Here is a 24,532-nt window from a genome sequence, read left to right as displayed (position 1 = left end):
CAGGTTGTTGTGACTGACTGACTGAGTGAGAGTGTGAGTGTCAGTGTGAGTAAATTAGTGTGTGTGTGAGTGTGTGTGTGTGTTTCTGGATTTTTTGAAGCTTAAAATTGATCTGAACTGTTGTCATAGCAACAAGCCCTTAAACATTAAGCTATTCTAGTGCAGTCTGTTGACAGGTAGCTGATCCAGACTAACCATAAATATAAAACTCATTTTCAGATCCAATGACTGACTTTGATCTGTAATGAAATGTTGATGTAATTATAATTTAAAAGAGAACTTGCAGGTTATTAATGAATCATTCTGATCTGCTGGTGTAATAATCATAATTAAATGTTTATGAGTTACCCGTACATCCTCATACATGATGAAATATACAACTAAATAAAAGTTTATACATGAAAATGGAATTTAGATTCAGTTTGAGAACAAAAACACATCAACTCATCTGACAGATTCTGACTGTTAAAGGACCAGAACACACACACAACATTTAATATGACATTTGAACCATTAAAACTTATTAAATGATCACACTGGATCTGGAGCTCTGTACCACCGGGACTCTGTAGAAATTAAGTTGCCTCTATGTAGAATTATGTAATGATTTGTTTGCCGATTATAGTATTTTGTTTTGCATAAAATTTGTTATTCAGTTTATAAAATCCATAGTATCCAAAATATAAAATATATCTATAAATATATATTTAAAGGTCTTCAAAGGAAACTCTTAGCTGGAACTTTTAGCTGTAAGATAATAAAACTCAGATATTTGAGATTTTATTCATTAAATTCAATTAAATGTAATATTTGACCAAATTCAAGTCATTTATTTGGGTTCAACACACTGACCTTTGACTCTGTTTGTTCCTAAACCCAAAAAAAGAAGGCCAGAAAGAATTTATAAAGGCAAAAAACAAAGAAAGTAGTAAATTATTGATGTCATTGAACAAACTGATCAACCAACGCAGGTTTATGTTTGTCTGTTTGTGATCAGTCCACCTCAGCAGTGATGGAAATATTCACATCCTTTACTCGAGTAAAAGTACCACAATGTAAAAATACTCCACTACAAGTAAAAGTCCTGCATGAAAAATGATACTATAGTAAAAGTACATAAGTTTTATAAGATTGATTTTTGCTGAAATATTGGATCATTTGAACATTTATTGAAATGAAAGCATGTGAGAAGTTTAGAGGGAAAAATCACTATTTGGTGGAGCTGTTAACAACTCATAGACATGTGAAATGTGACCCCGACTACACACTGCTTTTTGTAAGACGTCAAAAGACAAAAAGGTTGGAAACCACTGGTTTCATCTTTAACAATGTGTTGTATTTTAAAAGCTTGTTATATTATCCATTGTGTCAAATCTTCATCTGAAAAGTAACTAAAGCTGTCAAATAAATGTAATGGAGTAGAAAGTACAATATTTCCCTCTGAAATGTAGAAAGTAGCATCACATGGAAATACACAAGTAAAGTACAAATACCTCAAAACTGTACTGGAGTAAATGTACTTAGTTTCTTTCCACCACTACACATAAGTGTGTTTTCAGGTGTAAAAAGTAGTATAAATCCTTTTTAGGGAGCTGATGATGTCACTGATGATGTCACTTGAGTCGGCATCAGTTGAGGCATCAGTTAGAGTTAGCAGACGTCTGTAGCTCCTCGTCTCTGCTGGAGGCTAACAGCTCCAGGCTACATTAGCTGCTACTAGCATAACACACCACAATCTCAGACCAAACTGTCAGAGCTTGAGTTGCATTGTGGGTAATGTAGGCGCCAGGTTTTGATGAGGAAGAAGAATGTGTCTTATTTGTACTGTAACACTCTCTTCTTCATCTGTGTGTGTCTTCAGTCCACCGTCGTCGTGGATCTTCCAGGCGGCGTGGCGGAGTTGGACAGCGACATGGCTGACATCACCCAGAGCTTCCCGACAGAGAGCACGCTGGGAGGAGAGGAGGACGGCGACCTGCTGGTGGGAGACATGGACACGACGGCCGGGAAGCTCGGAGGTTTGATCTCCGCGGAGCACGACGCCGTCTCTGCGTCCAGCCACATAGCGTCCTCGCTGGGGATCAACCCTCACACCCTGCAGGTAGAGTCAAGAGTCTCCGCCCCCAGACAGGAAGTACGTCACTCCATCAGACCACCGCCGCCACAATATAAAACCGTTTCCTTCCTGGTGTTGTCAGATTATGAAGGCGTCTCTGTTTGCTGAGGATGAGGAGGAGAGCGACATGTTCCACGACCATGGAGCGATGAAGGTCCCTGCTGACGTCTCGTCCCCTCGCCTCATCCTGCCGGGAGCTCAGAGCCGACCCTCCGGTAGGAAACCTCCACTTGTGTTTTTAGCGTGTGTGTGTGTGAGGGTGATGCTGGCGGCCGGAGCAGACGGTATGAAGTTAGCAGTAAAGCTGCTAACGTAGCCGAGCAGCGTGTGTTCAGTTTAGGCTGTTTGTCAGTGAATAAATGCTACAAATCCCCGACATCTAAACCAAGTTCCTGTGTTTTGCACCTGCTGATTAAAGTGAAGGCGAGTTAGTGACAACTTCAGCTCTGAATCAGAACACAAAGTCTCCTCTGTGCCTCCCGACTACAGTCTGAACACTGTCGTAGTAAAGGTTAACATTGGGTTAGATTCAGCAGAAGTGGTTCATTTTAACTGTATCAATACTGTGTTCAGTGTGTTCATATTGATACATTTATATGTATATATATTCAGTTTTGAGTCAGTTCTGGGCCTACTGGTAATAACATTGTTTTTTCATAGTTTTATTGTAGTTTTATTATAGTAAACAAAGACAAATGTTTGAATTCATGTTGTCATATAGACTCAATCAGAGGTCACCTGATTCTAATTATTAACTCGTTATCAAGCTTCAGCTGCTTGATAACGAGTTAATAATTAGAATCAGGTGTGTTAGATTGAGGAGAAACATGCTGGACTGGATTACATGCCTGATGGTGGAAGAGTCTTAATACAGAAGCTACTATCAGCTGATTTCTTGTTGTTTTTTGTCTTGTTGATCTTTTCATCTCCTCTCTCTCTCTCCAGTCGGTGGTCTCCTTCAGGCTCGTTTTACCTCGGGCCTCCTCCTCTCTCAGCTGTCAGACTCTCCCCGCCCTTCTCTTCCTGCTCCTCTGTCGGGGGCATCTCCGGCAGCGGTCGAATCCTCCCGGTCGTTACACTGGGCGGGGCCCAGCCCCTCCTCCTTCCTGCTGCCTTCTCGGCCTCCGGAGCCCGCCATCAGGACGGTGGGGGTCCGACGGCTGGGCGGCCCCGTCCCCCTCAAAGAGTCGGTCACGCAGGGGAAGGTTGGTACCCTCAACACGGTTTATTTTATACACATGTAACGTCTGAATGAGTTTTATAGAACAACGACACAAACCAACACATCCAGCAGAGAGAAAGAGACTAATTATTATTCGTCAGTTAACGATGTTGGCAGAAACCTGCATTGATCATATTTTATTTTTTTAAGCTTTTGAAGTTGACTTAAAAATATATAACTAATATTTTAAAGGAAATTTTTTCAGACGTAACATTTCAAACAGAGGAAACGTTTACGTTAATGTTCCTCACAGTTTTATTCAGACAGTTAGAGTCTATCTTGTCTCTCAGGCTGCGTCACTGATAGATTTTCAAACTTATTTTGCAGTTGAAGAAATGAATGAGCGTCTCTCCCTTCTGGCAGCGAGAGTAATTACACAAACCCTGCCGACGGATGCTTGTGCCTCCTGGCTGCAGTAGTCTGCTCCGTCACTACTGCTGCGGCTGTAAAACGGTGGATACATTATTTTGAGCATCAACCCCTTCGAAATGACTCGTTTCACTATCAAAATTTAATCCATTCGGTGTGATAACATTTGGAAAGTCTAGAAGAGACGCACGATTGAATCATTTTATACCCGTATAAGTTAGCGGAGCGCTAACAGGAAGTTAGCGGCTAACAGACCTACACAGATGGTCCCACATGCTCATAGTTTTTATAGACTGATCTGATACGAGAGCGTTTCATAGTTTATTAAACTGATTAGACTTTCTTTATGCGTCAGAGATGAAGCTGGAGATTATAAATGTGTTGAAGTGAAACATGTTTGACTCTTTGTGTTCATCTGACAGACTTCAGTTCAGATTTGTGTTTCAGTTTGACTCCCGACTTGTAACTAAAGGTTTATTCAGACATGAGAGCAACATGTGAAATTGTCATCAGATCCAAAAGGAACTTAAAACATCTGGTGAACAATAAAAGCCTTCATGTGAAACTTCTTCTTTCTTTGAGAAAAGTACATTTAACCTTCAGATTCAAGCAGAAATAATTAATTCTGTTTGCAAGTGATGGTTAAATCATTCGGTTCAACAGGTTTGTCATATAAATGTTGGTTTCTTCCTGTTTTGGAAGAGTCACCACTTGTCTGTTTACTTTATAGTTTATGAAGCTGCTGTTTCCTCACAGGACCTTTTCTCCACTATAATAATAACTGTGTGTTGTTGTTGTTTCTGCAGGGAGGGTTGCTGATGGACGCGGGGCTGTTTGCTGGTCGATCGTTTCGGGTGGGGTGGGGTCCCGGCTGGACGCTGGCGCACTGCGGCCACCGGCTGAGCTCACCGCCGTCCAAACAGCTCGACCAAGAACTGACCAACAAGACCGACTTCAGCTTCCTGCCGAAACCTGCCAGGAGCAAACCGTAAGACACACACACACACACACACACACACATAGATGAGTGTTTGAAAGTTATCAACATTTTTAAAACTTAGATTACATCGATTTTCCCTCGTAGACTGAAAATTCTTCATGTTCAGTCCTTGTCACTCAGGATCTTTTGCACATGAACAGACGAGTTTTAGAGGATGTTCATCATGTTTAATGATGGTCACTCAGCTGTTACTTGTCTTAATAAATCTTCCGTACAATGTTTACATACTGTCCAAAACGCTGCTGCTGCAGATGGTCACATACAACCTTTATTTTAACCTCACTGCACTGGCGTCCAGTAAATTTTTGAATTCATTTTAAAATTCTGGTGCTCAATTATAGAGCCCTACATGGCTCCACAGTACATTAGTGACCAACCCCTAACCCCTAATGCTAACCCTTAGCGTTAGGGGTTAGGGGGGTTAGCGTAGGATAATGTAGACTCCCTGAAAAAGCAGCTAAACACACATTTGTTCAGACAGGCATTTGGGTAGTATGTGCTATTTTATATTAACTTGTCCATTTTATCTGCTCTACTTGTGTATTTTATCTGATGTCTTTGCTTTTCTTTATTCTGATTTTATTTTATTTTATTTCTTTGACTGTGAAGCACTTTGTAACTGGTGTTTGTGAAAGGTGTTATATAAATAAACTTTGCTTGCTCAGCTGTTGCAGAGTGAAGTGTGAATAAAATATAATGCTGATCATCAGTCTGGACCCTCGACGACGGAGGCAGATGATGAAAGTTGCAGAAAGTGTAAACTGGGCTTAAAGACCAACTTAACATCTCAACTTGTTGCAGTGATGTAAATGTTCACTGTGACATCACTTCGATGTGGTTACTGGTGCAACAAAGCAGCCATCAGTCTGGTTCACATATAAAACAGACTGTTGATGTTCTGTCCTGCAGACTGACAGAAAGCCCCTATAAGGTGGTGTTGGAGCAGCTGGAGGGTCTGGAGCCTCCGGGAGGGAAGATCAGTGAAGAAGAGGAAGAGGAGGAGGAGGAGGAGAGCCAGGTGGTGCTGCAGCGTCCCCTGGAGATCTGCCTCAAGCACAGCACCGTCAGCACCACAGACGCCTCCGCCTGCCCTCTGGTCCAACCGGAGCCCGGCGTGGCGGCGCTGCACGAGTACGCCGAGTGGATCATGGAGCTGAGCGACAAGCAGGGCGACGCGGACCGTAAGTAACCAGCTGAAGTATCTACGTAGGGTTGAGTGATGTTTTATGTTTCATAACTCTCTCTCTCTCTCTCTCTCTCCTTCAGCCCTGCTGGGTTACTGGGCCGAGGTCTGGACCCTGTGTGAGGCCCTGTGGGGCCGGTTGGGCCCTGCAGACCAGGAGCCAGACATGGAGACGCCCAGCGAGTATCAGCAGCAGCTGGAGAGGAGGCGGACCTTCTCAGCCTGGCTGTCCCGCGGCGCCACCTACAGGGTGGAGGAGGAGGTGGCTCAGGCAGGGAAAGGACGCCACACCGAGGCCATCTTCAGCTACCTGACGGGAAACCGCATCAGTGAGGCGTGTCGGCTCGCACAGAAGGAAGGTGAGGAGGCGACTATGATGATAGTATCAGAAATATGGAAACACTGCAGACAGGAAGACACGAGTCAGAGTTGATTCTTTATGCAAAACACAAAGAACAAATAGTTTTCATCCTGAACGTCGTTTCTTCAAAGCTGGTCTGAAGTTGGTCTGAAGAAGTTTGTTCTAAATTTAAAAACTTCATCAGGGAAAATGTCAAACTAGACTCTGAAAAGTCCAGATGCAACGATTAATTACTCGCTTGCTCGTCAACATCAGCCCTGTAATAAAGCAGCTGCAGTCGTCCTGCGTTACACTGAATCTGTTTGAAGTCACAGTCGTGCTTTTAAAACTCCTCTGGAGCAGTTATTGTGGTATGTAGAGAGCGTCTGTTTGGTAAATATCTTCATACTAATGCTGACATCACTGCTAACATCCAGCTGTTTGTCCTCAGGAGACCACCGTCTGTCCCTGCTGCTGTCTCAGGCGATGGGTTCTCAGTACAGCCGGGACCTTCTGGCCCTTCAGCTCGCCGACTGGAACCGCATGCAGTCCGACAGCTACCTGCCTGAGGAACGACTGCGCATCTTCACGCTGCTCGCCGGGAAACCTGTACGACACGTTCGATTTGTTTCCTGAGTTTGAGAAAATCTGAACTGGAGAGATTCACCAAAGAGATAAAAGATGATAAATGCTTGACCATAATAATAATCCAAAGTATAACGTTTTCCTTCATCAGTGGGGCATTTAATCTACCTGAGGCTTGTTACAGAGTCTGTTTTGTAGCTTCTAGACAGTAAATGATGTTTAAAGTGTGTCTGCGTGTTGTTTAGCGTCTGTAGTTCGATGCTGACGGTGTTTCCTGTCCGTCCCTGCAGGTGTGGCAGTCGTCTGACTCTGTGGTGAACGTGTGCTCAGAGTTGGACTGGAAGCGTTGTGTGGCGGTCCACCTCTGGTTCATGTTGCCTCCCACCGCCTCCGTGGCCGACGCACTCACCAAATACGAAGTCGCCTTCCAGGTGAGCCGCTACCTGCCGCTCTGTGGTCACGATATTTATACGTGAAGGTGTTTAGTTCATCTAAAACGCGGGTTACGTTTCACTGAAAACATCCGGCTGCTGTCGTCCACTGATCATCGTCGTCCTCTCCGTCCTGCAGGGCTCGTGTGAGGGCGGGAGGTACGCCTGCGCCCCCCTGCCTCCGTACCTGGAGGCGGAGCAGCCAGACATGGACGAGGAGGAGGAGGAGGAGGAGGAAGAGTCTAAACGGCAGCTGTACGACCTCTGCTTCCACCTGCTCAAACTCTACAGCGACAGGTAAACATCAGGAACTACAACCTGCACCTGAACTGAACTTTAAAACCTTCATCTGCTGATGTTCAACTTACCCCGGGATTCCACCGGGCGTTGTAGCTCTATTTCGATAACGTGTCTGGTCAATACACATCTGTACAACATCACATTTAGATTCTCAGTTCCACTTTTATAAATCCTGACTGTTTTTCCAGCGTCAGAACATGGAAACAAGTCGTCTCTCTCTCTCTCTGTGTTTTCCTGCAGACACTACAGGCTAGAGCAGCTGTTGGACCCTCTGACGGTCACCTGGGAGCGTCTGGATTACCGTCTCAGCTGGCACCTGTGGGGCGTCCTGCAGGCGCTGCATTACAGCCACCTGAGCGTCTCGGGGCAGGGACTCCTCCACGCCAGCTACGCCGCTCAGCTGGAGAGCGCCGGCCTCTGGCACCTGGCCGTCTTCATCCTGCTGCACATCCCCGACCACACGTACGTTGATCTCCCCTTATTCTGTTATAGACACTAAAAGAAAACATGACAGTGAAGTTAACTACAGCTGCAACAGTTTATCGATTAGTTGCCTTGATAGTTGATTAATTTTGAGTCTTTTTGTTTGTTTGTTTGTTGAAAATTGTCTCTCTGCTTCTCAGATGTGAATATTTTCAGGTTTCTTTAGTCTCTGTGACAGTAAACTGATTATCTTTGTGGACAAAACAAGACATTTGAGGACGTCATGTTTGGCTTTAGGATGCAGTGATTCTGACGTTTTATAGAGCAAACAAGTGATCGATTAACTGAGAAAATAATTGAGAGATTTTTCGATAATGAGAATAATTGTTAGTTGCAGCCCTGAAGTTAAAGTTTTATTCCTCCTGTCAAGTAAACGTTACAAGAACAAGAACAGGGATCAGAAATCCTTCATGCAGTCTGATTCAGCAGAAGTCAGACGACCAAAACCAAACTGTGAGATTTTTAGTGCCCAAGAAACTTTAAACTCTCACATTTTTAACTGGTTTCACAAAGTTTCTGTTTCTTCTGTGTCTCCTGAAGACTGTGATCTTTAGTTTTCAGATGTTGAGCTGAAGGTTATCGACAGCTGACGTCTATATTAAAAAGACAATTACATCTGATTGACAAGAGCCGTGACACTGTTTACATAAAAGTTGGTAAACTCTTCAAAGTAAAGGCGTGGACTGCCCGTCCACCTCAAGGTGTAATTATCAGTCTTTACAGCTTGAGCACCTGGTGTGGAAGTTAGTATGCACACAGACTATCTCAGTGGGCTTTTCAGTGCAGTACAGTGCATGTGTCAACCTGTTCCCTTTATTTCATGACGAAATATACCAAAATAATAAAGGAAAAGGAGGGAACGACACCACACAAATACTTTGAATATAAAGGGGGGAAGAGGACTAAGTGTTGAGTGTAAGGGATCGATGGATCGTCCGAATGGAGTCGGCAGAGATTTTTAGTGCCCAAGAAACTTAAACTCTCACGTTTTTAACTGGTTTCACAAAGTTTCTGTTTCTTCTGTGTCTCCTGAAGACTGTGATCTTTAGTTTTCAGATGTTGAGCTGAAGGTTATCGACAGCTGACGTCTATAAGCTGACTCATCTGATCTTCTTCCTAACAAAACCACTACAGTATCATCAGCATATTGGAATATTATAACTTCCTGATTAAGACAAGCAGTGTTTGAGTGGTTTGGCCTGGCGGGGGGTAGGCCAAACCACTTCATTTTAAAAAAGATGAGAGAAAGAGAGCGAGAGCACCAACGAGAGAGAGAGAGAGCAGCAGCAGTGGTCGAGCGAGCTAGAGAGTGAATGAAGAGAGGGAGCGAGAAAACCGGTGAATCAGATCAATAAAATGTTATTTTCTGATTGTTTCACAGTGGTTACGTTCCGGAGGACAAATAAACACGCTCACACCCCTCCCCCCCCCTCACACCTCCACACCTCCACACCTCCACACCTCCACTCCACCCTGTGGCTGAACGCTGCACCGCCTGATTCACTACGGCCTTACTGTTAACCTGTTCCTCGCTCTCTCGCTCAACCACTCACTCGCTCACGTACTGCGCTATTCCTTAAAAGGAGTTACGCTACCTGCAGTTTCCATGTCAACGACACAGATGTTGTCTCACGTTTCGAAACAGCTGTTGATTTCTGAATGAATGGTTATTAGTCGTTATTTTTGGCATTTCAATAATGTTTTTTAGCCTGGTGGGGGTTCTCGTGTACGACTACAGGGGAAACACTGAGAGCTGTGACGTTAACGATCTTCCTCTGTGCGTCTCCAGTCAGCGGGAGCGAGCGGTGAGGGAGCTGCTGACGCTCCACTGCCCCCTGCAGGAGACGGACGAGTCGGTCCGGAGGGAGCGCTTCCTGACCGAGAGGCTGCTGATCCCGGAGCAGTGGATCCACGAGGCCAAGGCCACCCGAGCACGGCGCGACGGCGACCGACACCAGGAGGCGCTGCACCTGTACCGAGCCGGATACTGGAACCAGTGTCACCGGCTGCTGATCCAACACCTGGCCTCAGGTAAAAACAATCAGATCAGTTTAAACTGTTTTTAACACATTTTATGTCCTCACGTGTCAGAGCTGAACATAGTTTACAATAATCAAGAAAACACAAATAAGTTGCTGTTTGTGACTTCTGGTAAAACTCAAGTGCTTCTCCTGCAAAAGTAGTTTTTTATAATCTGATTAATTTGGATTTTTGGTATTAATCTTCTCTTCTTAATCTGATTTTAATCCTTTTTTTAAAAAAAATTAAATGTTTATCATGTTATTAATACTGCAGCACTTTTAAGTTTCACTATGAATGAAAACTGCAGTACAAATTAAATGTAGTATTATTATTATTATTATTATTATTATTATGATATATTATTGATCTTTCAGAGAAGCCAAACATTTTTCAGGTTTTGTAATCTTTTCATTGTGTCCCTTCCGTCCTCCCGTAGATTGCATCATCAACGACAACCACGACTACCTGCTGGAGTTCCTGGAGGGACTGGCGGTCCCTGAACACAGCACCACCATCCAGGACTGGGACACTGCAGGGAGGGTTTACCTGGACTACATCAGGGTCATCAAGACTCTGCAGGACATCGAGCAGGTTCATATGTTTACCAACATATTCAAAATCTGTAACTTTAGTACCAAAATACTCTATAAAAAAACATTTTTTGAGTTAAAGCTCAGAAGTTTTGTACTCAGAATGGCCCTGGTTGGTTTTATGAAATGTTTTAGAAAGAGATCATGTTTTGTATGTAGAGCAGTTTTCAAATAAATGCATAAGAGTTAAATCTACAATATTTCCCTCTGAACTGGAGTAGAAGTTGAAAGTAGCATGAAATGGAAATACTCCAGTACAGTACTGGAGGTTTCCACTGGAGGGACCAGAGTCTAAGTTCAGCTCCAGAGAGATTGTTTTACCCCCCAAAAACAGTACTTGGAGTATTTTCCAAAAGCACAGGACCTTTTGGGGGCGGGGTTTGCAGGGATGACTGTAGCTGATTGGTCAAACACAAACAGCAGCTGCTTCAGCTTGTGAACGGCTTCATTCATAAAACAAAGACGTGCTCCAGTATCGATTCAGGACGAGAGGAAGACATTTGTCTTCATTTGTTAACATTTAAAGTGAAGTTCAGCTTTGATGTCGACTTCCTGACTCATTTTTTAAAAAAGGGAGAGAGAGCGGCGGTGGTCGGGCGAGCTAGAGAGTGAATGAAGAGAGGGAGCGGCGGTAGAGAGAGCAAAGCTGCGAATGAGAGAAACAAACGTTAATTTCTGATTGTTTTGTGTCGTTTGGTTCTAAAGCAGAAATAAAACCATCAAACACTCAGCAGATGATTAACTGGAGACAAACGCTGCTTTTATTCAGCTGCATAAAGACAAAGAACAACAGGACACATCTGTGTTGTTGTTTCCTCGTGTGTAAATGTTACGTTTGATGTTTTAATTCGTCATGAGTCTAATCTGTAGGATCTACCTGGAAACACAAACAGTGTTTAGTTCCAGAGTACTTTAGATGTATACGTGTGTGAAGTGACTCTGAGTGTTTTCCTCCCTCCGTCAGATGGAGAACGCCGGTTACGAGCTGGAGCGTCTTTACACCGACGTCACGTCTCTATGCAGCAGAATCGAGCTGCTGCCCTGCAGCACCGCCAGAGACCGCCTCGCCCAATCAGGTAAGAGCACGACGGTCCGCGGCTGGATTCACTGACACATCTGTCCTCATTAAAAACAGATCAGGAACGGAACTGCAGACAGGAAGGTTGGACCTGCTGAGGTTGAAGCTGAGAGGTCAGATAGTCCGTCAGCTGGTTTCTCAGCAGTAGAAGTGTAACCGTACACAAACTTCACCGTTCAAAATATGTCATAACTATTACTGAAAGCTGGACACACAGGAGGAGAGTCTGAGAGTTCCTTCGTCGTGTGTTTACAGATTATTTGTAGAGAAAACTGATGAACGAGGTTGTTCAGGTCGGTAACTGATTAGTGAAACCAGCTGCTGTTGTCTGTTGAGAATGAAAACCTGCACGACTAACCGACCTCCTCTTCCCTCCGTGCAGAGATGGCGAAGCGTGTAGCCAACATCCTGCGCGTGGTGCTGAAGCTGCAGCAAGGCGACGCAGCGTCCGACTCCCACAACATGCCGCTCAACCAGCTGGCGCAGAACATCACCCGCCTGCCGATGCCGGAGGACTACACGCTGGAGGAGCTGCGAGGCCTCACGCAGTCGTACCTGCGACAGCTCATCGTCAGCCAATGAGAGCACAGAGCAGGAGGGAAGAACATGCCGCTACTTCAATCAAAGCATACATGAGGTCTTCACCGGCTGAAAGATCAGCTGCTCAAACATCATGAACCTCTGACACACAGAAAGAAAAAAGGAGCAAAAAAACTCAAAAACTGAGTCCATTGATCCCGTTTCTGACTGCTGACAAACATTTTTTTACATTTATTCAGCTTCACGTCTTCGCTTTCAGTTCCTTCTGTAGAAAACGGACACAAAAGCTTCAATATTTCATTCCTCAACATCAACATGTGTGTGTGTTTGATTCAGGGAGAAACAACTTGAAATCATATTTTCATCTTAAAGGATCAAACCAGATGTTTCATGTTTTTGCTCCTTTTTATTACAAATCTCACAGTAAACAGTTCAGTAAATGTTTGAATGTGTTTCTGCAGTTAACCATTATTATTTTATTATTGATTAATTTGCAGATTTTCACTGTTCCTAATGTCTAGTGTAACATCTTAGTCCAAAAACCTCCAAATATTCAGTTTAATATAATAGAAGAGCAAGAAAAATAAAACTTGGATCCGTCACATTTGGCACTTTTGCTTAAAAACGAACTGTTTTGAAATGACTTGATCATCAAAGTAGTTGATTTAATTGACTTTTTGCAGCTCTGCAGTTGGTTTTCACTCATTTATTTACAATTTCTGTTTAAAATAAGTCAGAATTGTGTTAAAGAGACGATGAGCTGCATGAAGTTTCTAATTCATTTGTGAATGAATTAAACTGCAAAAATAAATCAAATACAACCAAAACTTTAACTTTTAAGAAATATTTACTTTAATTCACCAGTAAAAATCGATATCAATACTTCTCTCAAGACTCCTGGATTAAAAACGCATATTAAAGATAAATAATAAGACCATTAAACATTAAATGGTCGTAACAGTGTGTCGATAAAGTTTCCTGAACATACAGAAACATAAATAAACGGAAACCAATGACTTCCTGGAACAGAAACTAAAATACAAACGTTTCTAAATAAAAATAAAGGGTCCAAACTTTCAAACACTCTGATCTGATCCTTTAAATGATCTTCAGCAACGTTTATTGTTTATTGAGATTCTCACTGAATCATTTACATTGAAATGCTCCCAAAAAAAAAAAAACACCGTCTTCTGAGTTTGTTTCTGCCTGTTTTTTTTGAAAAGCGTCTTTGTAGATGTAACTTTGAATGATTTGACCTCTGACCCCCCGCAGCTCAGCGCTGTGTGTGTGGTCGTCGGGCTCTGACTCCCATCTCTTCTTCTTTGACAACATGACTGCTCGTTATTTTTCTATTCGAAGATTTGGTTTTATCTTAAGTAAGTTTAAAAAAAAAAAAAAAAAAAAAAAGCAGCTGTTAGCTTAGCGTAGTGCGACAGTAGCATTTGTTCATCTGTCAATATGTGAATAAAGATCTATCTTAATATTAAAGAAGAAGAGCGGTGATGTTGTGCAAACGACGCGTACAAGTTGCTTTTTGTTTTGTTTGTTTCTTTTGTTGTTTTTCTTTTTTTTTGGGACGCGACTCAGAGAAAAACTCAACATGCAAAGTGTAAAATGCCTAACGGTCTATTTTTGTAGATTTCTTGTTTTTCTGTTTTGGTTTGAATGTGAATCAGAAGAGTGTTTGTGCACGTTACCGGAGATAAACAACAACAACAACAACAACAAGAGGTTTTTTTTATTGGAGCTTGATTGATTACAGTTTGGATGTCGGCTCGTCAGATTTTCTAGAGTGAAGAGTTTCCTTCCAAAACAAGCTGCATGTAATGATATAAATACTGTATATTTTTGGAAAATCAAACAGGAAATATCAGGTCATTTTTATCCTCCACCTTTAATTATTAATAAATTAGATGCAAAGTGTTTTTTTGGAATGAAACCCTTCACTTATTGATTGATTGATTGGTCATTTTTTTTTCTTTTTGTTGTAGATTAACTGTCAGCTTGCCAAGAGTTCCTTCTTTTCTTTTCCAATTAAAACCAGTTTCAGTGTTTCTCCACAAACAGGAATCTCTACATGATGTCTGTTTCCTCCTGTTGAACAGAAACTGTGTATGTATGTAGTTCACATGGACGGATACTGATGTGTGTGTGTGTGTGTGTGTGTGTGTCTGTGTGTGTGTGTGTGTGTGTGTGTGTGTGCATGTTTCCTGATGATTTTGTTGATAATATTTTTTAATAAAGTCGAGTAGAAATAAAAGTTATTTGTTCTTCTTTCTTGTGATTTCTTGATCTCAGGATTAAGTCTGAACACTTGAGTCCACACTCAGAAATATCAACAACTACAGATTAATTAATAATTAATAACTTTTCTGAAGCAATTTTTTAAAAAGTTATGATCTGCAGCCATTGATATTGTCTTTTTCATTGTTTGTTTGTTTGATATTTTCAGGCAAAAGGAAACATGAAACGTCTGCAGAAGTTCTTTCAAGGACAGTTTTTCAAGTGTGTCTTAAACCAACAGTCAGTCATCAAATGAACATTAAAGCTGTTTTTCTTGCTGTAATCATTCCTCCTGTTCATACTGACCATTAGAAGATCCCTTCATAATGACCTTACAATGGAAGTGATGGAGGACAAAATCCACAGTCCTCCTTCTGTGCAAAAAATGTATTTAAGTTTATCTGAAGTCTGAAATCAACCTGATGGTCATAAACATACAAAAATATTTATTCATGAATGAATGAGTGCACAGCATGGGCCATATGAACAACACAAAACAGGCAGTTAACAGTTAGATCCTATAATAATGCAGAAGTTTTTTAAAAAAAATGCATTTAAGTCCAAGTCCATTATAATTATAAGTATGACAAAACCAAGTATAACCAATAAGTCGGTCCTGCTGATTAACAAGTAAACCAAAGAAGTGAACAAAGTAACAAAGTGTCTCATAATTTCCACTGACATCTTTGCTGTGTGTGTAATTGTAGGTTAAGTTTGTAAACATATTTTTTTAACCAATAAAATTACCAGCAAACATACAGCAAACTCGCAATGAACAAGTAATAAATAAATAATTCATGTCCTAAAAAAAAAAAGTGGGAATTTCATCAATAAACTGTCATAAACATGAAGTACATGAAACATGACAACCATATTAAAAACTTTGTTTGTTTAAATACGTTACAACAGATTCAAAAAAATGAACTGGCATAAATCACAAAGGTAAAGACAAACATACAAATACAATATTGTACCATATGACTGATCTACCAACCTGCATTCTCTCTAATGGCCATCAGGGGGCGACTCCACCGGCTCCATAAAGAAATCTGATTGTATGGAAGTCTATGAGAAAATGACCCTACTTCTCTCTTGATTTATTACCTCAGTAAACACTGTCCTAATGAGTTTATGGTCTCAATCGCTAGTTTCAAGTCTTCTTCAATACAGCATGATGTTCATCTTGTAAATTATGGTCCGATTAAGAAAAAAAAATAGACGACAAAGCAGCGTATACTTTAGGGTGCGGCTACGTTGTGATTGACAAGTCGCTACCACGGCAACAACGTTGGTTAGATAACGTGAACATGATATAACCTGCTTGATGTCAGAAAAAAAAACATGAATAACTGGATATGATGATGGGAGACTATAAACTACTTCTTAATATTTTGTATAACTTAAGTATAAATAAAAGTCTAAATAAAAGTGGTCTCACTGCTTTCATTAATGATATTTTGTTCAATAAAGATGTTATTAATCTGATAAATTTTTAAAAGATAAGGTGTTTCCACTGCAGGAACTTTCCCAGGGGACCAAGGACCTTTTGAGAAACTAAACTTGCATTTCAACTGGAGGAATCAGGCTCTAGATTTAGTCCCTGTTGAACAGTTCAGGTGTAACAAGGGGTACATCCCAGTCCCCTTATTTACATCTTTACTTTGTGTCTTTGTCTCTCCCAACAAGGATGCAAGGAAAGGATGCGAGGAGAGAGGAAATGAGGAAACATGTTCTTAGAGAAATGAGACGTCCATTCCTGAATGAGAATGAAGCATCATGTGACGGCTGATCAGCTGTCCATCAGCTTAAACAGCTGTAGAGACTTTTGATGGAGTTTGTGTCTGCACACTTGTGCATTGTGATAACACTAATAAAGGTTCACAGTTATCACTACCAGAGCAGCTGTTTCATCTCTGCAGCCTGTTACCTGTTTGACAAACACCTGCACATGAATAAAAACCTGCATTCAGTATTTATACTGTGTCCTGCTCAGAGGCACAGGAGCCATTTCTACCAGTAGAATGTGTTTATATTATTTATTCATAATTTGCATAATTATTAATATTCTGATTGTGAATTCATTATTTAATAACTCAGAATATAATAAGGGTGTCTTTTGAACACTGGAAATGATTTATTAGGCTAAATGTTTCAGGGAAAATAGAAATGATGCAACTCATATCAAACCTAACGAATTTTCAGCCTCACATGTGTCTGAATGGAAATGGTGATAAATGATGTAAAATATAAATGTGTTTAAAAGTGTTTCTTGCTGACAGACAGACTCTCCGACTTTAATTTTATCCATAATAAAAGTTAACGAGGGAAATAATAGATCATGAAAAGAAAAATCTTTCTAATAAATGATGTAAGTTGTTAATGCTTCTTTTGTTGATCAGACCAACAATTAACAGAAAACAAATAGAATATATAACTTGGGAGTGATACAGTTAAGTTCCATGTTGTGACCAGAGCATTTCTGATATTTCCCCAAAGACCTTTTTTCTTCACACTAATAATAAAGAATCAGAATCAGATTTATTCAACGCATAACAAGTACAAGGAATTCAATGTGTTCCAGTGGTCAACAGAAAATGCAGTAAACATGAACATTAAGCAATAAACATAAACACAAACATAACCGTGTAAGAAAGAACAAGAACCATTAGCAACACTTATATATAGCACCCTGACATTATGACTGCAAAGACAGATGATTAATTGTGATTTCAGTTGGACTGAATGTAATCATTAAAGTTGGGAGCAAACAGACAGAATACACACATCCCCGTCAGAGGTTGCACACACTCAGCCTATCATCCCACCCACCAGCTGCCTGGTTAGACCAAAGCTGCAAGAACAAGGTCTAATAATGTATGTCATTTTTACATGTTTTTCATGTCTGTAATTTTATTTTCTTGTATTTTTGCGTCTGTTGAGACTGGCATTAAATCAAGGAGTCTCTCTTTAAAATCATCCTCCAGTTTGAAGCCAAAAGCCTTTGCCAGAAGTCGAGATGTCACAACAAACGTCTGCTGTCTGTTGTTGAACTCTGCCTCCAGGTGAAACTTTGTCTTCATGGATTTTATTATTCCTGTGATCGTAATCCTCCAAATCTGGACGTCATCACTTCGAACCTGCAAAAAGACAGATTGACATTCGTAGTCCAAGTTAAGGAGATGCTGAAAGTACATTTCAAACAGCTTATGATCTGAGCGGGGAGGATGGTGTAATGTATTATATGACTGTCAGTGTTCAAATGAGCCTCATTCTACCAAATAAAGTGAACACAGCTGATCGTATTTCAAACAGATGTTAACATAATGGATCTCTGCAGTGTGTGAATACCAGTTAGCTTGGTTGTCTTTGGCTTCACTTTGGTTCCTTTGCTTTGTGTTCCTGTCTTCTTCTGTTCGGATTTTACTGGTTTGCCAGGACCAATCTGAACAAACCAATGACACAACACTGAACATTCAAAAACAGATAATACTATGAACATTGTTGAACAATGACAAAGACATTATAAATATGCATACTACTATAACTACTATTTACTTACTTATTTATTAAATTGATGAAAAAAATAAAGCAGAAATTTGTGAAACATTCATTCAGAATTTCATTTATAAAAAACAAAAACTTTCAAATCATGGGTTCAAATTTACTGAGTGTTCCAAATAAAAAGACATGACATACAACAACTTTTTGCCCACTTCAGAGGAATAAAAGTGAGCAATGGACATAAATGGAAGCTAGAAAAATCCAGCACTGTTGGGATTTTAGGAAACCAGGCAATCTTAAATTTTCATATTAAGGACTCCAAAATAGATGCACAATAGACCACAGACCCGTGTTTGAGAGGATTTTGTCTGAAAAAATCCCCTTTAAGAAGATGCAATACCTGGAAGTTAGTGTAATATAAGTGAAATTAATCTATTCGTGCTTTTGCTGGGAACCACCTGCAGCCCTCTCAAGGACCCCTGGTAGTCTTTGGATCATTCTTCTAAACAACTTGATAACCACATTACAAAGTGGATATAATTAGGGATGTCACAAGAATAAATACATAGATACCAAATCAATATCAGCATTTAGAAAATGATACTAATACTGTAAAATGTAAAAATTGTAAATATTGCCAAATATTGTTGTGAGTACAGCCACTATTTTGAGTGTGTATGTGTGAGTATATGAGTGGAGTTAGTGAGTGAGAGATTGTGTTGTCAACAATAATTGTAAATGGTAAATATTGTAAGTACAGATACTGTTTATGTTCTGTGGATTTTAGAGAGACAAACCCAATTTTTAATCCACTGTTTTGACTCTGAGAATAGAAAGACAAGAGAGGACCCGATTTATGTTATGTACATGTGTTTTATACTTGCATACATTGTTCCAGTCTTATACTCATGAAGCTTTGAAGCTGTCATTGCAAACAAAGTCTTCTCCACCAAGTATTTCAGTTGGTGTGTTCAATACTTTTATCCTGTGTTATTCCAATTTAATACCCATAACTTTTTTCATTGATTAGAATGTTATGGTTTCTTTAGCTGTGTTGTCTTATTGAGTTAATACCAATGTCTGGTCTTAATTGCATGTGAATAGCTGCACTGGAAATATGTTTACTGAAGAAAATGTTGACGTGTTGAATACTTATTTCCCCTACTGTACTATATGACTGTCAGTGTCCAGATGAGCCTCATTCCACCAAAAAAAAAAAAGTGAACACAGCTGACTTGAGAGAAAAACGATCATATTTCAAACAGATGTTTACATCACTGTGTGAATATCATCTACCTTTGTTGTCTTGGGCGTCACTTTGGTTCCTTTGCTTTGTGTTCCTGTCATCTTCTGTTTGGACTTTACTGGTTTGCCAGGACCAATCTGAACAAACCAATGACAACACAGAACATTTAAAAACAGATAATACTATGATTTCGAGTTGGATTATTAAGCAGAAGTGAAAAAACAAGTGCAGTATCAACAAGAACTAAAGCATCGAAAAATCTGGAGCACTATTTCACTAACTTTATCACTTCAGACCCAGAATATTAATACTTTAGTAGAGTGGTTATGTCTCTGAAGGAAACTCAACCCTTTAGCAGTTCATTGAACATTCACTGGCATCTTCTGAGGTGATGTTTGGACCATGGAAGAAGCTGCTTTCAGGTCAATGATCATCTGAGCTTCCCTCTGCACCTTTGCTGGGACTTTAATGGCTGTCGTCTTTGACACTGTGGTCAGTCTGGTAACTTTGATGATGATGTTTCCCTCCACTATTACCTTTTTGAACATGTAGCCGCTCTTTTCTTTAATGTCTTTAAAGCGCACTGATTTATTGTTATATTATTGATTTATGTGTATGGTATATGTTACCATATACAGCATTAAATGATTTATTTAAAAGGGAACTCTTACCTTGTTGGGTTTGCTGCTCGGCTTTTTATCTTTAAAAGAAAAACAAACATCAGTAAATGTGTTTCTACACTGATGTCACTGATGTTGAGATTGTTAATAATCATATTTTTAATGTGCGTGCCTTTGATCAATGACTGTCATATTGTGCTTTTCTAAAACATCTGTGGACCCCAAGAAGAAAAGCTACTACAGGGGTATTATCTAAAGAGAATACTACTAAACTTCATGTACTGTGATTTATACATTTTTCTCATGTGAACAGAAAACATCACTGTATTTTATGATGTAGATCATCTTGTATTTTTCATCTTTAATATAGCCAGTAAGCATTTTCATAGATTGATACTGTATCTATCTAGTTTTGATGGGCCAGATGTTATTAATGAGCAGTCGACAGCAGTTAAAGCCTCAACACATAATTACAGGTTATCAAGAGTTTAACCCCTTCAGTGCACAGACCAGACAATACAGAGAGGTGGTGTCCCATTAGTCTGTTTACAGGTTCATCTGTTGACAAATCATGTAAGTTTTGCAACTCAAAAAAGAATCGGTACAAGATGAATTTGTTAATTTCTTGCCAGAACTACTGAGCACTGGCCCAGAAACTACTAGACAAAGGAGCCAACTGAATGTCAAGGTTAGCAAAATATAAAGAAATCCTAATTACAGCTATTGTGGTTCAATGTTGTTATAAAATGAAACAAAGACTGAGGCTGGGGTGAACACTTCACCAAAAGCTAAAGTCAATTATTTACAAACTGCGAACTGACCCTTGTTCTTTGTCTGTTGTATTTTCTTCAGTTGCTCCACAGAGGGGCGCAGCAGGTCCTGGACCGCAGCGTCCCTCCTCGGTATCAGATTCATGACTTTCTTGATTGCAAAGACTGATTGTTCTAGTCCATAGTACTGGATTATTATTTGGGGCATCTCCTCTCTGGACTTGCTAGTCTTCAGACCTTTAGGGATATTGTTCAAATTAAACAGCATCCTCATGTATTCTGACTCATCCAGCTCCAACAGGATGGAGGTCAGGGAAGTATTCCACTTATGCTCAAATTTCGTCGACATCTGTAACACAGAGAAATGAAAAAGCAGAAAAGACTCACTCATCTTTAAACCTAAATAAAACAAAATTTCCTATAAATCTTCTGTCCACCTTTAATCCCATCGCAGCATTTATACAACAGTTTACAGGAATAAACTTTGTAAGAGATTGAATAACAATGAAACAGGTTCACTTTAGAGGATCCTATCAAAAATCTAAACATGTCACCAACCAGCCAATCAGCTCACTGAAAAAAACATTAGTCATCATTCTACAGCATCCTGACAAAAGTCCTGAGTTTCCAATAAAGTGACAAGTGAATAAGAGCAACAGAGATGTTTAAGGATAGTAGAACAGACAGTAGAATGCTGACCATGTTCATTATGTCAGAGATAGAACAAACATTGATTTACAACCATGTGTCTGCTCTGAACGATACATTCTTCAACTTTCATTATGGACCAATCTCTGTGCTCCGTGCCCTTCCTCTCGACGCTCCACGTTGTTCTTCTCTAAAATACCAGTTTTGAGGACCAGAAATTAGCGGGGCTCGACTCAAACCGTCCGAGGCTGAAGCAGTGGCAGCCAGGACCTACAGGACAGCTGCTGATCACTGCTGCCGAACATGAATACAAATGAGACGCAGCAGGTTCATTAACATGAACAAGTGAACTTCACGCTTGGGAGCTGAGCCAGGTTTATTTCCTGCTCCAGCTCCAGAAAACAAAACTCAGGATCATCAATGTTAGTTCAGGTGAAACGAGGTAGCTTCTACATTTCTACCTTAAATATTATCCACTGATGACAAATAAATCCAGAGTGAATAGGTGGCCATGACGTAGACTATCTATCACCATTAAAACAGACACTTCAGGGTACTCACCTTTACTTTTCCAGGTGCGTCACAGCCGCAGGTGTTATGTGTTGTGATACCTGAACATTCACGGAAACATGATTCCATCGCCGAGGTAGTTATTGATAAATCGAAACTTAGTTCCCCATACATGAAAATCTATTGGTCAAGTTAGATTGATTGAACGGCCATACATCCAATCACAGCCATTTGCCCAACCCACCAAACAGTTGAAGTATAGTAAAGTTACGTTTGTGCCTTCAGTAACGGTGCCTCTGTTACTCTGCGCTGTGATAACAGATTAGAGGTATGAAACGGATATTTAACTATGTAGAATTTTCTTTTGTAACTTTGTCTTGTTATGTGATGTGTCAGCTCAGCTAACATTAGTCATTGAACATAAATGAAATAGGCTAATTTATCCTAAATGCAAACCAGCTGGCAATTTTGGTTTGTAAAGTCACTTCTATTGTGGTTTTTAAATAGTTGTGGCAGATTGCACCGAGTGAAAAAAGGGAGGTGCAACAATTACTGAGATATGGCAGCTATAAGGCTACCTGAAGGAGGAACAGAGGTTTTTTGGGACTGTTGGTTCAGGCCGTTGGATTGAGGCAGGTGCACCTCAGTCCATGCTGGCATGCAGGGTTAAGACGCATGTTAATATCAGGTATGTGATCACAAGAGAAGACTGAACGGAGGTTTGAGAGATCCTCTCTCCCTGATTACAAACACGAAAAACTAGTTTTGATGTACAGCCTATGTGTGAATACAAAGTCAGTAAATCAAATTCACAATTAAATGTTTAATTTAAGGAACATTCAATAAATAAAGGAAATTATGTAAATTAACAAGTGAACTTCACGCTCGGGAGACGTGAGTTTTATTTCCTGCTTCGGATCCAGAAGACAAAGCTCGGGATCATCAATGTTAGTTCAGGTGAAACGAGGTAGCTTCTACATTTCTACCTTAAATATTATCCACTGATGACAAATAAATCCAGAAGTGAATAGGTGGCCATGACGTAAGCTATCTGTCACCATTAAAACACAAATTTAAAGGTACTCACCTTTACTGTTGGCCCACCCTGGATAGATTAGTGTTGTAATAAATGTGATGATGAAGATCACAGTAGGTTCGTCTCACAAAACAAACAACAATAAGAACAGTGTTGAAATCTGTTAATTAAAGGCCTAATCTTCACTTTGTTCTTTCTTCAAGCCAAAGCAGACTGTTTTGTTCTGTGAGCGGAGACAAACATTTTAAATGTGTGTGCAGAGAGAGGTTAATGGAAGCTGCCACCTTACAATTATTTATCTCCTGGCTTGCCATTTTGATAGAATAAAAGTTAGACATATTTAGAAAAACTTTAATATCATCTTTTTGTTTTGTTTTTTTTGTTTTTTAATTTTCCTACTTTGATTTTAAATCCTGATAATATCCATTTTTCTTGCTGACTGAATCCCCCTCTACAGGGAACAATGGTTGCCTCTCCCTAAAGTAAGCCTACGGGTGTTTTCACTTTTATGTTGTGGGAAATAAAAGCCTGTTCACCTGTGGCTTAGTAAGGGCTGCATATTGCTGCCACCCAACAACAAATGTTTAGTCTACTCAATTTCCTGTTTGAACTTGAAACGTTTCTCGTTTTAACAAAATCCTTCTCACATAACAAGATATTTTTCATGTTATTCTGACATATTCTATCGTTATTACTAGATATCAACTTGTCCCATTTTAGTTTTTGTTGTTTTACAATAAGCTTTTCTTGTTATAACACTACTGCAGGCTATATCACAAAATTTACTGCACACGATCAACGTATCTCGTTATAACGACATATAAGCCTGTTAACTATAAGCTATCATGTCATTATCATGATTGGTATGTTGTTATAACATGATGATGTGCATTTAAATGTGCTTTCAGTTCAGCAGCCTCTCTCTCATCAGCATCAAAGCCCAGTATCTCCTCTATAACCTTCCTGATCACAAACTGGCCCGTTTTTGGTTTTTGTTGATTCGTTTTATCGTTATTCCTTTTTGGATTGAATATCGAGCAGGTCTGCGGACATTCAGCCAATTCGTTTTTGCGTTTGAAACCAAAAACGGAAGTCACGTTTTTTTTTCCTTTTTTACATTTTAAACTAAAAACAAAATCACGTTATCTATTCCTTTTTTGTTTCCCAACGAAAATCCAGAAAGCCAAATTCAAAAGACCGTGCAATTTTGGAATTATCCAACGATACCTGGACCGACGATAGTTCAGCATGTCCCATTCCAATCATGAAATAAAGGTAATCAAACCATATAAACCAGTCATTTTCACCTGAGCCAGTGTAGACTCTCATTGGTCAGACTAGATCTTTGTTTTGTTTTAACAACTTGCCAACTTATCATGCCATAATGAGAAAAGTTACTGCAATACTTTAACTACATCAAGCTCATAATACTTATGTACTTTTACTGTAGTAGGATTTTTCATGCAGGACTTTTACCAGTAATGGAGTATTTTGACATTGCTGTGTTGTTAGGCTACTTTTCTGCTATGATCTTTTATGGAGAATTCACTCTTAAAACAGGGATGTTTTTAACTGTTTTTCATGTTAAAAATAAATAGAATAGCATAAAATGAAATTACAATTTGAACGTACAACGTGAGTGTGGTAAATGGCATCATG

At 40.0% G+C, this 24,532-nt stretch overlaps 2 protein-coding genes across 6 annotated transcripts in view; one reads left to right on the top strand and one right to left on the bottom strand.

The window, feature by feature from the left end:
* nup98 (nucleoporin 98 and 96 precursor) overlaps positions 1-14,532 on the top strand; it is a 31,347-nt gene extending 16,815 nt beyond the window's left edge. For all 3 annotated transcript variants that reach the window (XM_067608987.1, XM_067608986.1, XM_067608984.1), the window contains 14 exons: positions 1,862-2,101; positions 2,199-2,331; positions 3,062-3,321; positions 4,514-4,695; positions 5,617-5,888; positions 5,974-6,249; positions 6,682-6,839; positions 7,106-7,246; positions 7,386-7,543; positions 7,787-8,008; positions 9,819-10,060; positions 10,488-10,642; positions 11,606-11,717; positions 12,102-14,532. In XM_067608987.1, the coding sequence (XP_067465088.1) occupies positions 1,862-2,101; positions 2,199-2,331; positions 3,062-3,321; positions 4,514-4,695; positions 5,617-5,888; positions 5,974-6,249; positions 6,682-6,839; positions 7,106-7,246; positions 7,386-7,543; positions 7,787-8,008; positions 9,819-10,060; positions 10,488-10,642; positions 11,606-11,717; positions 12,102-12,301 (2,751 nt within the window). In that variant the 3' untranslated portion in view covers positions 12,302-14,532. The remainder of the gene's footprint in view (positions 1-1,861; positions 2,102-2,198; positions 2,332-3,061; positions 3,322-4,513; positions 4,696-5,616; positions 5,889-5,973; positions 6,250-6,681; positions 6,840-7,105; positions 7,247-7,385; positions 7,544-7,786; positions 8,009-9,818; positions 10,061-10,487; positions 10,643-11,605; positions 11,718-12,101) is intronic.
* A 2,529-nt stretch (positions 14,533-17,061) lies between these two features.
* LOC137196158 (uncharacterized) lies at positions 17,062-22,758 on the bottom strand. Of its 3 annotated transcripts, XM_067608983.1 has the most exons (6): positions 21,889-22,753; positions 20,731-21,028; positions 19,961-19,989; positions 19,340-19,426; positions 17,891-17,984; positions 17,546-17,679 (listed from the first exon to the last, which is right to left on the bottom strand). In XM_067608983.1, the coding sequence occupies exons 1-6, from the start codon at positions 22,009-22,011 to the stop codon at positions 17,669-17,671; spliced, it is 642 nt and encodes a 213-aa protein (XP_067465084.1). In that variant the 5' UTR covers positions 22,012-22,753; the 3' UTR covers positions 17,546-17,668. The 3 variants fall into 3 exon arrangements, with proteins under 3 accessions (XP_067465082.1, XP_067465083.1, XP_067465084.1); XM_067608981.1 differs by lacking the exon at positions 17,891-17,984 and having other exon boundaries at positions 17,062-17,679; positions 21,889-22,758; XM_067608982.1 differs by lacking the exons at positions 17,891-17,984; positions 21,889-22,753 and adding an exon at positions 21,789-21,878 and having other exon boundaries at positions 17,062-17,679.
* Positions 22,759-24,532: the final 1,774 nt, after the last annotated feature.

The sequence above is a fragment of the Thunnus thynnus genome, chromosome 13, assembly GCF_963924715.1.
Source record: "Thunnus thynnus chromosome 13, fThuThy2.1, whole genome shotgun sequence".
Classification (NCBI taxonomy): Eukaryota; Metazoa; Chordata; class Actinopteri; order Scombriformes; family Scombridae; genus Thunnus; species Thunnus thynnus.
This window is presented reverse-complemented; position numbering and strand designations above follow the sequence as displayed.

What these genes read in the sequence shown, in the direction of transcription:
- LOC137196158 (XM_067608981.1), bottom strand. Translation starts at nt 22,011, where the DNA reads ATGTATGGGGAACTAAGTTTCGATTTATCAATAACTACCTCGGCGATG. An exon ending in ACAACAGACAAAGAACAAGG is followed by an intron (nt 19,990 to 20,730) that starts GTCAGTTCGCAG and finishes TTTCTTTTAAAG; the next exon opens with ATAAAAAGCCGAGCAGCAAA. An exon ending in TGACGCCCAAGACAACAAAG is followed by an intron (nt 17,680 to 19,339) that starts GTAGATGATATT and finishes GTCTTTTTGCAG; the next exon opens with GTTCGAAGTGATGACGTCCA.